Raw genomic sequence first — 14,637 nt, forward strand, 5'->3', positions numbered from 1 at the left:
ACTGTGATTTATAATAAATATATTATTTTGGTCTTCATCCCTAATTCCTAGCATAGAGCTCTAAAACCCTTGTGATTTCCTAAGCAATAGGGGTGCTAGGAGAATCTTGTGTTCTAACATTTGGCCTTTGACCCTGATTCCTGATGCAGAGCTCCTAATCCCTTGGGATTTTCTGGGAGACAGGAGAGTCTTTTGTTCTATTAAGGTAAGTGTTGGTGGAGGCTTCTGTAATTCCTACTATTAGGAGATTCCTAATGTAATAGTACATTATGGTTATTTATCACAAATCAAACGCAGTACATTGCTTCTGGTCGCCAGAAAGACCAAACTATGATTAGAAGCTTGGAAATTTCAGCCCCACCTCCATGCTCCAGAAAGAATAATGGATCATCCCTATGTAATAAAGCCTCCATAAAAATTTCTCAACTCCAGGGGATTGGAGAGCTTACAGGTTGCCAAACACAGGGAGGTGCTACAGGGTGGCTCACCTGTGGAGTACAGGGAAGCTTGTCACCCCTTCATGCATACCCTGCCCCATATACCTCTTCATCTGGCTATTCCTTTGTATCATTTAAAATATCCTTTATAAAAAATAAGATAAAAAATAAAATAACCTTTATAATAAATCAGCAGTAGTAAGTAAAGTGCTTCCCTGGGTTCTGAGAGCCATTCTAGTAAATGATGGGGTACAAGGAGGGAGTCCTAAGAACCCCCAATTTACAGCTGGTTCATCAGAAGTACCAGAGGCTTGGTCTTACAAATGACATCCAAAGTGGAGTCAGTCTGATAAGACTGACCCCTTAACCTATGGGATCTGAATCTAATTCCAGGTAGATGGTAAAAGAATTGAATTGAATCATAGGATACCTAGCTAGTGTCAGAGATTAGTCAGTGTTGGAAAAACTCACACATCTGGTCCAAGAAATGTTCTTCTGTGTTGAGAGTTTGGTAGGAGAAAAATGTTTGTTTTTCCCTATTATACATAGTACCAAACAAACAAAGTGCTTTCCTGTCTTACTATCTACAATGTTGCGCCATCTAAATGATTTTCCTTGAACTTGACCACTTAATATAGACTGGCATCAAAAATATCAGGGTATAAATGACAACTCCTGGCACTTCCTAGCCAGCTATACTTCAGCACATTAACCTCTCTTAAATCCAAGCCTTGTCTATACAATGGGGATCAGAGTATGTTCTACTCTAGGTGTTGGTGGCAGGAGAGATTGTATGCAAAGCGCTTAGCTTCCTAGACAGTGGGTCCTAGCAGGTTGTTAGATGACCACACCACCCTCTAATATGCACATGCTTTTTTATACTTAAGAGCTTCCCATTATTGTAGCCCAGGCTACAGAACTCTCCTCTCTTCCTAACAATAAAAATTATCTGTTCCTTTATAATCTGAGATTTCTGTTTAGAGCAAATCTAAGCAAATGTCTCCCATAGTTTACATATGTACAGGTTACCCATGGTTTTCAATAAAAAGCCATCTTCTGAATAAATAAGAATTTTCCCAAAGGAAGAATATTAATAGTTGGCATTTTAGGCATCATAAATAGTAGAAAACAAGATTTTTGGCTAAAAGATAAGGGTAAAATAAGCTGTTGGTGACTCTCAAATCACATCATACCTGTGCATAAGGCCAAGGCTAAAGATTGGTACAGAATAGCTCCAAATGAAGATCTAAGCAAAGGGTAGCAACTAAGACCCTCAAGCCAGTCCTATTTTTATGGATAACAGATTGGAACATAGCCTCGTTCATTTTGCCTATGGCTGCCTTCCCAAGACAAAAGCAGAGGTGAGTAGTTGCAATACAGACTGTATGGCCCGCAAACCCCCAAATATTTACTAACTGGTCCTTGACAGAAAAAGTTTGCCAATCCCTGCTAAGTCACAATTCTCACACTTGTATCCACTTGTGTGAACCAAGTGATAGATACACGGGTATCATATTTTATAGTGAAGGAGAAACTTAGAAAAAGTGCATTCGATTAACATGAAAACCAAAAAAAAGTAAAATAACAAAGAAAATAAATAAAAACCTGTGGCTACGCAAAAGGAGTAGATTAATCCTGGAATACTAACTGACTCTTACATGCTTATTTCCCCCTGTAGGACCCTTCTAAATGCACTTCTTGAATTGACGTGTGAAAAATGGACTGACGTCTATGTCAACAGCAGGGCAATAAAATAAACTTGCCTGCTTAAACCCTTAGCTTTCTCATTTAATAAAACAACAAACAATACAAAAATGCATTTTCAGAGGTGCTGAGCTTGGTCCGGACCTTAAGATTGTCAACGTCACATTAATGAAACTCAATTCTAAAGAAAATTCATGTTGAACAAAGGCCATTTTTTATACAAAGTGGGTGAAAGAAACATACCTATTAATATTTATAAAACAATTTTCACCATCAAAAGCACATTGTTACATGCTTGATAGATTATACAAATGAATTTTCCTTCTGAACAAATATCAAAGAAAGCTGTGGTACTTATATGCATAGGGTGTTTTGTTGTTTTGTTTAGTGGCATGAGATTCTGTGAGCTGCTAATTCAACAATCTCGATGGAAAACATGACTGGCAGTTAGAGGCCTCTGACCCTAGAATTTTAACAGAAGAATGTGTCACAGAATTAAACAAAAGAAAAATACATTTCAGAGGGGAAACTTACACATAAAAGGAACATAAAAACAGCAGGAAATAAGACTATCATAATTAGTTTGAAAAATAATCTGTCTTCAAGCAATGTACTGCGTTTGATTTGTAATAAATAACCATAATGTACTATTGAAACACGCCTTGCCAAAATGGCCTTAAAATGCTGATACTTTCAAATTAGTCCCACTTCCCATTAAATATTGATGTTCTGAGAGTTGTATACTTTTTAGAACTTTTTTTTAGTGGCTGTGAAAAGAGAAAATAGATATGGGGTGGGTAGGGGGGTTGGGGGAGGTAGAGAACCAAAAATGTTCTTGAAAATAGAGTCTTGTGTATAAAGACAGAAACAGAGAAACACCCACCAACAACATGGGCACTTGCTAACAAGAAGCAACAGGGTGGTTATTTAGGGAAATCAATCTGAAGAAAGAAAGGAATTTGATGTGCCAGTTAACTGTGGATCACCCAGCTTTAATTCTCATGGAATCTTAGCCAGATAGTCACTGCTTCAAATTGGATCTCATTCCTTTGGCCCAGTGAATGAATTTCAGCTTCCAACTGATGAAGATGCCCCAAAGCAAGAATTCTTAATCTCTAGACTATGGACAGATTGGGTGAGGTTGTTCTCTGTGAACAGGGACCATCCTGTGCATTGTAGTTTAGCATTACACATGCCAATAGCATAGCCTCCAAGTTGTGATGACTAAAAATGTTCCCTGGGGGACAAAATGCCCACCCTTCCCATGGAGTACAACTTGCTTTAAAGACATCAGAAAAAGGAGTCTGTGTACAGATAGAGCTGGCTGAAGGTGGGAAGAAATATGACATGAAATCTCACAGTGGCTAGCAAAATGAATGAATGAATACATGAATGCGCAGGTAGATAAATAAATAAATAATGATAAAACATTGCTTCTTGCTTGGCTGCAGAATTAATGAATGAATTGACACTGCATTTGGACAAACAAGGAAAATAACGATTAATTTCTACTGACTAAGTAACAGTTTATTTTTGTTTCAATAAGGTTGCGTCTTTCTGGTAGGCATGTTTTGACTCAGTGTCCCTTCTTCCATTAAGAAACTGTATGTCTCCTATACCACATGATTCTTGCTCAGTGGTTGGCATGGGCATAGACATGTGACCCAAGCAGGGCCAATGAGAATCATTTGAAGGGATTTATGGGGCTGCTGAGGGAGAGTTATGGAGCACTGGGAGCCATCTTTGCTGCCAGCTTCTGAGAGCCTGGCTGAGAAAGAAGCCAATTTGGAGGCAAGCAGGGCTGGAGAACCAGCAAATCCCTGATTCTCTTCAGGCCTTAAGCCAGTCCACACCTTAGACTTCCCTGTTACAGGAATGTAACTTTTTAACAAAAACAAAGCTAATATAAGTTTCTGTCATTAGCAACCATTATAATCCTAGCTAAGGTCACTAAACTACATTGCAGTTAGTAGTGTCAAATTATATTTTTTTAATCAGATTATTAATCACATAGGAAAAATGAGCTCTTGGACTGCAGTTCTTTCTCCGTGTCAAAAATTCCCTATGGGTGACTTAGCAGCATAGATGTTATCAAGGCCCTTGTTCTTCACTCAACACGGCATCACTTGTTGTACAAATATATGAACAATAACCTGAATTATTAAAAATAGCACTCACTGACCAATGGAAGGTCAAAAAAAGTTTCCTACGAAGAGGTGGGTACAGGCCAGGCACAATGGATCACACCTGTAATCCCAGCACTTTGGGAGGCCGAGGTGGGTGGATCACCTGAGGTCAGGAGTTCGAGACGAGCCTGGCCAACATGGTGAAAGCCCGTCTCTACTAAAAATACAAAAATTAGCTGGGCACGGTGTTGGGCGCCTGTAATCCCAGATACTCGGGAGGCTGAGGTAGGAGAATCACTTGAACTCGGGAGGTGGAGGTTGCAGTGAGCTGAAGCTGTACCACTGCACTCCAGCCTTGGCGACATAGTGAGACCCTGTCTCAAAAATAAAAAAAAAAAAAAGAAAAAGAAAAAGAAACAACAACAACAAAAAAGAGCTGGTACAATGTGATGCTGAGCTCCTTAAACTTTTAAATTTAAAGAATAATTATTAAATCAAAGTTTCAATGTGGAAATTTTAATGTGAAATGTTCTGCTACTACTGATCTAAACAGAACTAACAAATACTCAGATTATAAATATTAAGATTATCAATATTGCTAAAATATAAATGACTGCTTTTACAGCTTCCAAATAAAAGATAGCTTGAGGGGATTGTGATAATGATGAAGATCAATTTGTACATTTGGTCATTAATCACCATTTCCTAATTGGGTTTAATTTGACTACTGCTCATTACAGTTATAAACCAACATACTCATTTAATTGTGATTATAATTCAATTGCTGAACTTTTATGGTACAATGAACAAATTAATAACTAAAGATAATTTTGCTGTTAAAAATATCACATAAGACTTATGTTTTAATGAAATGTATATAATGTTTTATGATGATTCCCTTAAAAAAAATCTCAAGACTCTTCCATTCTCTTAATAATTAAAAATCAAACTTCAGACTCATGACGTTTTATAAACACAGTCTAAGAAAAGGTTCCCATACCCCTGTTCCCTGAAGCGAGAACACAGCTCGTGACTGCTTCCCAAAGGGTTGAATAAAAAATGTATTGCAGCCATTTTTATCCCACTCCATAGCTACAGCTGAATTTCCATTTTTCTTCATACAAGGCAACCAGGCTGCCTGTGTATACTAGTTGAAAAAGCAATATATGACCTTTAAGAACTTTTGTTAAACCTTCTCCTTCATTTCTTGGATTTAATTATCAACATGAATTCTGACTGGTATTCCCTGCCAAACTGGAGACTACTTCTAGGTCATGTTCATGAAAGCAAATAAGGAGTTTAAATGGGAGAAAATAGAAAGGCAGGTAGCTGCAGTTGAGTCTGGAGTATCAGAATCAACATGCACGCTGGACTCAGAGGGACATGGGTTCAAATCCCAGCTTTTGTAACTTCTGACTAGCCCCTGGGACAGTCACAATGGTTTCTCAATCCTCTATAAAATGGGGATAACAAGTCCTAATTTTTCAGGGTTGTGGTAAACAATATGAAAGAATATAGGTATAAGCTTATCACAGTGCCTGGCATATAAGCTCAAGAAACAGCTTCTTCCCCTTCCTTTCTTAGCTTTATAAAATACGCACAATTTGATAGCCATAGCAACTTTAAAAAAATATTTATGAATAAAGGTAGCTTGTTTATAAATGAGCAAGCACAGATTTCTATCAGATGGTCATCTGTATAAATCATGAAATATATTATTTTCAATGGCTTCCTAAACATAAAATCTTTGCTTGTTCTCGTCTGAAATCTATACTATTCCTGGGCTACTCTGAGACTACCTGAGAAGAGGGATTTCATTTTATGAATGTTAGGGACTAGCCTATTTTGTATCTGATACTGCATGCATACTCATATATGATTTCATCTTATTTTCACAACACTCTATGAGCTAGACATCATTTCTACCACTTATTTGATTGAAAAAAAAAAAAAAAGACCTGAAACTTAGGCAGGCTAAATAACTTGCCCAGATCCGTAGCCAAAACATGGCAGATACAGAATTTATACTTAGGCCTCTCTGGGTTCCAAGGAAATGATAGTGTAGTTTCTCTGAGTCTAGCTACAGAATCTCTGAAATGTGCTAAGGAGAAAATATTGTCTCATCCGTCTTGGTCCAAAAATTGATGTGTTTACACATAATGATTCACCCCAGTTAACAATTCAATGCAAATTCCTATTTACTGACTGTAACAAGCTAGACAACATGCAAGACACTGGAGGTGAAATGTACTAAAAAAGAAAAGGTTCATGGGGCTTACAGTCTGGTATCCCTATGCTATCCACCTGCCATTCCACTGTTTTGACAGCAAAAGCTTGTGAATGTGTGTGTGGAACTCCACTTTACCCCTTACCACACACACATTTACAAGCTTTTGCTATCAAATTAATAAGAACTTATGGAATATTTGCTGTATGCAAGAAACAGTGCAGTGGTGGTAGGTACTGATATATAAAACAGTTATTTATACTCTACAACTACCTGATGGATAGGAGAAACCTTCACCACAAAAATGCCACCTCCTCCTGCCTGAAGCAGAAACTGCTCTCCAAGTAAGGTGAAAGAGTTCAACTGGGGGGGACTTGGGGCTTTTTCACACAAGGTGATATAAATCCAGCCCAGAACACATGGTGAAATTATATACAGATTTAGGCAAACTAAAGAGGTTCAAAAAGTTCCAGTTCCATAAAGGCATATGCCTTCATTACACCCAAGTGTGTGGCTCCCATTTCTACACAAATCTTTACCTTAGTAGCAGCAGTGATGGGCCTAAAAAAATAAGGTGAAGAGAAGGAGGTGAACGAATGTTTCTTTCCTTTTATTATTATTATTATTATTTTTGTAGAGACAGGTCTCAGTATGTTACCCAGGCTAGTCTCAAAGTCTTGGCCTCAAGTGATCCTCCTGCCTTGTCCTCCCAAAGTGCTGGGATTACAGGCATGAGCCACCACACCAAGCCTGAATGTTTTTAAGTAAAACAAGTAGTAGCTTCCTTAGAGGCTTGGCATTTGGCTACAAACAAACCTAAGTGCTGAAATGTTCAACTGCTTCATGGGAGCATTTCAAACTATGGCAGAAATGAAATTACTGAAAGAAATTTATGCAAAGCTGCTGCTACAGTCTTTTGTGCAACTTATAGTTTGCATAAATAATTATAATACATTCATTTGTTTTCTCAATTCTTTTTTTTTTTTACCTTGTCCTTCTGGAGTTTCACCAAAGGGATTCACTTCCACCTGAGTAGCATCAATTTTCAGGAAGAGATTATACAGCTTCGTAATTTGATCTGCAGCCTAAATGTGATCAAGTGAAATAGAATTACACCAAGGCAGTAAAAGAAAATTTATTTTGCTGGATTAATGAAACCTTAAAAATAGCAAGTTATGTCTTTATTTTCAGTTAGGTTTTCTGAAGGGAAAAACAGAAAAGCATAATTACTTTAATTTCCACTGCTATTCATTAAAAGGAATTGCTCAACTCTCCTCCAGACACCAGAAGAGACCATTATCAAGAAAACAAAATATTTTCCGTACGGCCTAAAACGTTGCTAATCTTTTTGTAAATTATCATGTCTCCATTAGCAGAGTTATGCTGCAATATAAACTACAATCATTAATACAAACAAGCTCCATTTAAGTAAAAGGTAAACATGATTTTGAGAGTTTATAATGACTAGGTTTTCCTTATTGTGCTGAAATAAAACAGTTATTATATTCATCAATCCAACCCATAATCTGTGAAACAATTACTGAGTGTCTAATGAAAACTGTTGCAAAACAGGAAGATGAAAGTGCTTAATAGTGTAGTTACTGAACAGCACAGTTCAAACTGAAAATAGCTTGTCCCAAAGGCATTAACCACAAAGGGCAAGAATATTCAAGGTTGCCCTGTTATGCCCTGACTTCATTTTTCTCATCTCCGCTTGAAATTCACTCATTCATTCATTCATTCTTTTCAACCAACATTTCTCCACTGCCTATGACACAGCAAGCTGGTATCTTGTGAGCTGGCGCTTGAAATAAGAACATGAATGAGCCATGCCCCTACCCTGGAAAGCTCCTGGCAATAACAAAAGGAGCATGTGATGCACAGAGCAAGAGGGTCGATAGTGGAGAAGAATTAGGTATCAGTCTCATTCCCGGCTCCATTTTCCAAGCCAAAGTTTTCCCACTGCCACATTTCACTCATTGTGCCAGCCTCGGATTACTTGCAGCAGATCCATTTTCAGTTCTCCAACTCTACTCTGTATATCAGAGAAGGTGACTCTTACAGGCTGAGTTTTCTAGGTTCCTGGGTCAGCTGGTTTCCAGCTGGGGTCAGCCAATGGCAAGCAGTGGTGAGAGATGGAGGTGGGAAGAAGGGAAGAGCCAGGGTACTTCCACTCCTCTCTTTCTATCTGGGCAGCACCTCCTCCTCTGGCTGTTGCTCCCACTGGAGAAGCCCACCAGGGTTCTAGCTTCTGTATACAAGGTCCAGTAACACCACTGCCTCATTTTTGTTCCTGGAGCATGCGGTTGGATATGCTTTAGTTTGCCTTTCTGTCAACTCTTAAACTACTCAGCTCTTGCAGCACCTATGAAACACATCCCTAAAGTAAAGCCCCACTGGTGCAAATATTGCAAGTGGTTCCAGATTTGACTGAAGAACTCCAGATTTAATTCATGCTATCTTAATGTATTTTATGTCCACATACAAACATTTTTAAATCCAAATTTGAGGGCTAGTAGATATAAACGAACCCACATAATGAGTATGATTAAATATTTTTAATATTAAATATTTGCATAGGTAGATAATACATGTATATGATATAAAATTCCCAAAGAACTTAAGGGTTTTCCCTGATTGCACCACTCAACCACACAGGCCCCCAGTGGCAGCCAACTCATAAATTTAGCCTTCATCTGAGAGACAGTCTATGCCTAACACAGTACGCATTCCTCCTTCATCTGTCTTAAAAAAGGAAACTTGTTCCAATACCTCTTTACTTAACAGAATTTTAGAGACACTTCATCAGCAACACAGGTAGACCAATCATATCTTTTTAATTGACTAAATAATATCTTACTGTATTGATATGTTATAATTCCTTTAACCTTTCACTTAAATAATGACCAACTGCGTTGTTTCTAATAGGTTGACATTACAGCACTGCCTTATTTATCTCTGTATATTTAACATACACGTGATTAAACATTTGTAGGATAAATTACCCAGAGTGAAGCAAAAAGGAATGTAGCCATTTTAAACATCAAAAGATTCTGTTAAATTGTTCTTTTTTTTTTTTTTTTTGAGACCGAGTCTTGCTCTGTTGCCAGCCTGGAGTGCAATGGCGCGATCTCAGCTCACTGCAACCTCCACCTCCCGGGTTCAAGCAATTCCCCTGCCTCAGCCTCCCGAATAGCTAGGACTACAGGTGTGCCACCAAGCCTGGCTAATTTTTTGTATTTTAGTAGAGACGGTTTTCACCATGTTGGCCAGGATGGTCTCGATCTCCTGACCTCGTGATCTGCCCACCTCAGCCTCCCAAAGTGCTGGGATTACAGGCATGAGCCACCGCGCCCAGCCTAAATTGTTCTTCATAGAAGCTGTCCATGATTTCCACTCCTAAAAAGTGAAAATTATCAGAGACACCATTTTCCAATTCACAATCATTAGCCATTTGTATCTTTGTCAGTGTGTTAGGTGAAAAAAGGTATCTCACTGGTATGGTTGGGCTCTGTGTCCCCATCCAAATCTCACCTTGAATTGTAATAATTCCCACGTGTTGCAGGAGGGACCCAGTGGGAGGTAATTGAATCATGGGGACAGGATTTTCCCATGCTGTTCTCATGATAGTGAGTAAGTCTCACGCGATCTGGTGGTTTTATAAAGGGGGGTTCCTCTGCACAAGCTCTCTTGCCTGCCACCATGTAAGAAGTCCCTTCACTCTTCCTTCGTCTTCCACCATGATTGTGAGGCTTCCCCAGCCATGTGGAATTGTAAGTAAATTAAACCTCTTTCCTTCATAAATTATCCAGTCTCGGGTATGTCTTTATTATCAGCGTGAGAACAGACGAGTACACTCACATATAGTTTTAATTTGAATTTATTTTATTATGAATGTGTTTGTGCATTATTCTATGAGTTTAAGAGACATCTTATTTTTTTTCTGTGAATTTTGCCTATTTTTCTGTTGAGATTTTGGTCTCTTATTAATTTATAGGAAGAGTGTGAGTGTGCATGTGTGGGTGTGTGTGTGTGTCTGTGTGTACAAGAGAGTCTTGCTTTGTCACCTAGACTGGAGTGTACTGGCATAATCATGGCTCACTGCAGCCTTGAACTCCTGGGCTCAGATGATCCTCCCACCTCAGCCTTTCAAATAGCTGGACTACAGGCACATGCCACTAGGCTGAGCTAATTTTTTTATTTTAATTTCTTCTAGAGATGGGGGTCTCGCTATGTTACCCAGGCTGCTCTTGAATTCCTGGTCTCAAGCAATCCTCTTGTCTCAGCCCCTTTAACATTTATCTTTTGAACATGCTTTTGTTACTTTTGCCACATGGAAATTTCACAATAATGTCACTCTTATATGGCTTCTGGCTTTGTGTCAGACTTTTAAAAGGCTAGTCCCATTCTAAGAGTATTTTTAAAAATTCTCCCATTATTTTTTCTAGTATTCTTTATAATTTCTTCCATTTTTTTAATCCAAATAAAATTTGAGTTAAAGTGCGAAGCCAGCAAATACTTCATTGACAAATATTTTTTGTATTTTAGTGGGTTTTCTAGGTCCTCAATGTGAGCTTGCAATGTGAGTTGCATGGGGCAGGCATCTTATGTATCCTGGGCACCTTGGCATCCACTGTAGTGATACAACCTCTGCAGAGTCAACACTCGATAAATATCGGTTGAATTAAAGATTAATTCCATTATAAGCGGGGACTACATAATAGAAATAACTTCTGGGTATATATATATATGTATAATCTAATCCAGCTACTTCAAAACTTCCTTTTTAAAAAATTGTGATAAAATATACAAAACATAAAATTCACCATATCTCAACCATTTTTGTCTACACAGTTCTGCAGGGTCAAGTTGGTACATTCACACTGCTGTGCAACCAGTTTCTAGAACTTCTTCATCTTCCCTCACACTCTGTATCGCTAAACAAACTCCCGTTCTTCTCTTCCCACTGCCTCTGGCAACATCATTCTACTTTGTGTCTATAAATTTGACTATTCTAGATAGCATCTCTCTCTCTGCCCCTCTCTCCATCTCCATATATATATATTTTCACACACACACACACCCCTCTATATATACGCACATATATATCTCTCCATATATATCTCCATATATATGTATATAGATAATACGTATAGATATATATAGATACCAGATATATAGAGATATTAGAGATCTCTATATACATACATACATAAAATAAAAGATATGCATATATATACATACACTAGATACCTGTGGAATCATCCAGTGTTTGTCTTTTCGTAACTGGCTCATTTCACTTAGCATAATGTCCTCAAGCCCCATCCATACTGCAGCATGTGTCAGAATCTTCTTTTACAAGGTTCAATAAAGTTCCATTATAGTATATACCACATTTTGTTTATCCATTCATCCACAGATACACACTTAAATTGTTTCAGAACTTCTTAAACCTACACCAACTTTGCTTAGTACAAGACTGCATTTTCTGCACATTAATCCCATTGTAATTATACATTAGCACAGCATTTTGGGGATATTTTCTGTTTTAATTTTTACTGTTGCACAAAGGCAGACTATAATTTTTTTCAGCAAGACTAAAACATAATCTGATCTTGGAGACATCTCCAAACCAAGCTGGTTCTCCCTTGTAGATCTCACAATGACAAACCCTTGTAAGATGTCTTATTCCAGAGGCTGTTCACTAAATGGTTATAAGGGCTAAGTAGACAGAATGTGTGTGACCAGGTGTAACAGAGAATGGCATGGCATGTGGCAAGTTGAGATTAGTATTCCCGCTTTCTACAAAAGTTAAAAATAAGCACAGGTCAAAGAAAACATTCTCCTGGTCAACTTGCAGTCAGTCGCTTACTACTGCCATTTATTTCTCAGCTCATAACCACTGTGTACAAAAAGTTTTTCTGCACTTTTGCCATCAACTGTTATTTTGTCTAAGTAATTTTTAAAAATTAAAATTCGTAAAATCAAATATACGTACATGAAAATCTGACAGGTTTATAAAAATCTTTAAAAATGTCTCAAAAGGAGCATAAGGAGGAAGGGCCTCAGAATCGCGCAGGCACAGTTGTGCGCTGCATCGCCAAGATGCCGTTCCCAAAGTATACTCCATCGCGCCTGGCCACTCCACCATCGACCCTCTACCCAGCGGAATATGACATATCCCTGGAAACCCAGCAGGCGCAAGCCGAGAGGTTGGCCATAAGAGCACAGCTGAAACAGCAGTACTTGCTTCAGTACAACGACCCTAACTGCTGACGGCTCATTGAAGATCCTGCCTTGATTTGTTGGACCTATGCAAGATCAGCAAATGTCTATCCTAATTTCATCCCTAAAAACTCACTCTTGGGAGCTTTGTGTGGAATTAGGCATCTGTTCTTCTGGTATTATGTATTCAAAACTGACAGGAATAGGAAAGAAAAACTTATCCAGGAAGGAAAATTGGATCAAACATTTAACATCTCATATTAAGTCTGGCAATGATGACTATGTGTATTCTTGCTGAAATAAATCGTCTATTAATCAAACAAAAGTCTCAACAGGTTAAGAATTTTAAATATTTTTCTTGCATTCCAGAAATTATCATCAATATTCACGTACGCCTCTCAAATCTAGCCAGAAGTACAAACCACTTCAAGAGGTGTTAGTGATCTTGCACTGACTTGGACCATCCGATCTTTTCATCAGCCTAAACCTTAGAGGCACATGTTGACAATTCGTGGCACTCATGTTTTCAGAAATGAACAGTATAGATGATAATTAAGACACACTTGACAAACTTGTAAGTTTCAGTCATACAATAGTCACCCTTTATCCTCAGTTTCCCTTTCTGTGGTTTTAGTTACCCATGGTCTACTGAGGTCCAAGTTATTAAATGGAAAGGACAAAATTATGGAATAAGATCCTTGGATGGAACACAGCACTAAAGTCACTGACGGATTACAACCTCTACAGCCACACTTTGATGACCTAAAAAGAAAGAGACAAACTTCTAATTATGATGTTCTTCTAAAAGGCTGTGGTGAAAAACCTTCAGCTATCCAGGATCCCTGACCATTGAGATCATCTGTTCCTGACATCCAGCCATTGACACCCATGGTTTGATGATCCAGGATCATCCAAAGTAGATGTTCCTCACGAAGTATTGCCAGGAGGTCATGAGCAGCCCAATGCTACATCGCAATGCTCACATCACTCACCCCATGTCTTACCATGTAGACACTGCATCATCTCACATCATCGCAAGAAGGGTGAGTACAGTACAATGAGGTATTTTGAGAAAGAGACCATATTCACAACACTTTTATTACAGTATATTGCTATTGTTCTATTTTATACTATTGTTAATATCTTACTGTACCTAATTTATAAGTCAAAATTTATCCTAAGTATAAATATCTAGAATATCCAGAAAAAAAGAGTATATATAGGGTTTGGTAGTAGGTAAGCTTCAGGCATCCACTGGAAGTCTTGGAACGTATCCTCCACAGATAAGGGGGAACTACTATATTAAGCTTTCCTACGTCTTAACGTTTTTCAACAAATTCTCACAGAAATAGACTTTGGTTGGGAACAAATACTGGTAATTTTTATGTAAAGCAAAATATCATCTTTATTTTTGTTATGTCTAATATTCATCACATTTTAGAGACAACAGGCATGAGTCACAGGAAAGATATTAATAATTTTACAAGACTATCATTTTATATGATATTCAACCATGAGTGAGGTACCTCCAAATGCCTAAACCACATCCTAGATGAAAATTAAGTAACTTAACTTTCAAAGTCATGTTGAACCTAAGGTACCTCTAAGATACTATTTCTTTAGGAAAAGATCATTGATGATTGTTTAAATGTTTTCCCTTCTACACTGTCCCATCTGCTCATTGTACACTGGCCCTCTAGAGCATTTCACTAATCCCCACAGCTTGAGCAAGCCCCATAAAGCAGAGATTCCCAAGCCTACAACTCTAATGCACAGCTTTCCCTGGGATCCCAAGCCATATATCCCTTCTACTGTAGAAATACACTCAGGTGTCCCTAGATGAACAACTTCCAACATGTCTACAGCTGAGATCAACCTCTCTCTCCCTCTGCCCGCTGCCCCCCTCCCCTACTCTCTC

The 14,637-nt window shown here is 38.2% G+C and overlaps 1 protein-coding gene and 1 pseudogene across 1 annotated transcript in view; one reads left to right on the top strand and one right to left on the bottom strand.

Annotated features, from left to right (window-relative positions):
• The window catches only part of SUCLG2 (succinate-CoA ligase GDP-forming subunit beta), a 292,253-nt gene that overhangs the window by 129,250 nt on the left and 148,366 nt on the right, over positions 1 to 14,637 (bottom strand). The window contains exon 7 of the mRNA XM_019024673.4: positions 7,483 to 7,579. Within this exon, the coding sequence (XP_018880218.4) occupies positions 7,483 to 7,579 (97 nt within the window). The remainder of the gene's footprint in view (positions 1 to 7,482; positions 7,580 to 14,637) is intronic.
• Positions 12,566 to 13,083, top strand: LOC129532699 (NADH dehydrogenase [ubiquinone] 1 beta subcomplex subunit 4-like; annotated as a pseudogene).

The sequence above is a fragment of the Gorilla gorilla genome, chromosome 2 (genome assembly GCF_029281585.2).
Source record: "Gorilla gorilla gorilla isolate KB3781 chromosome 2, NHGRI_mGorGor1-v2.1_pri, whole genome shotgun sequence".
NCBI lineage: Eukaryota > Metazoa > Chordata > Mammalia > Primates > Hominidae > Gorilla > Gorilla gorilla.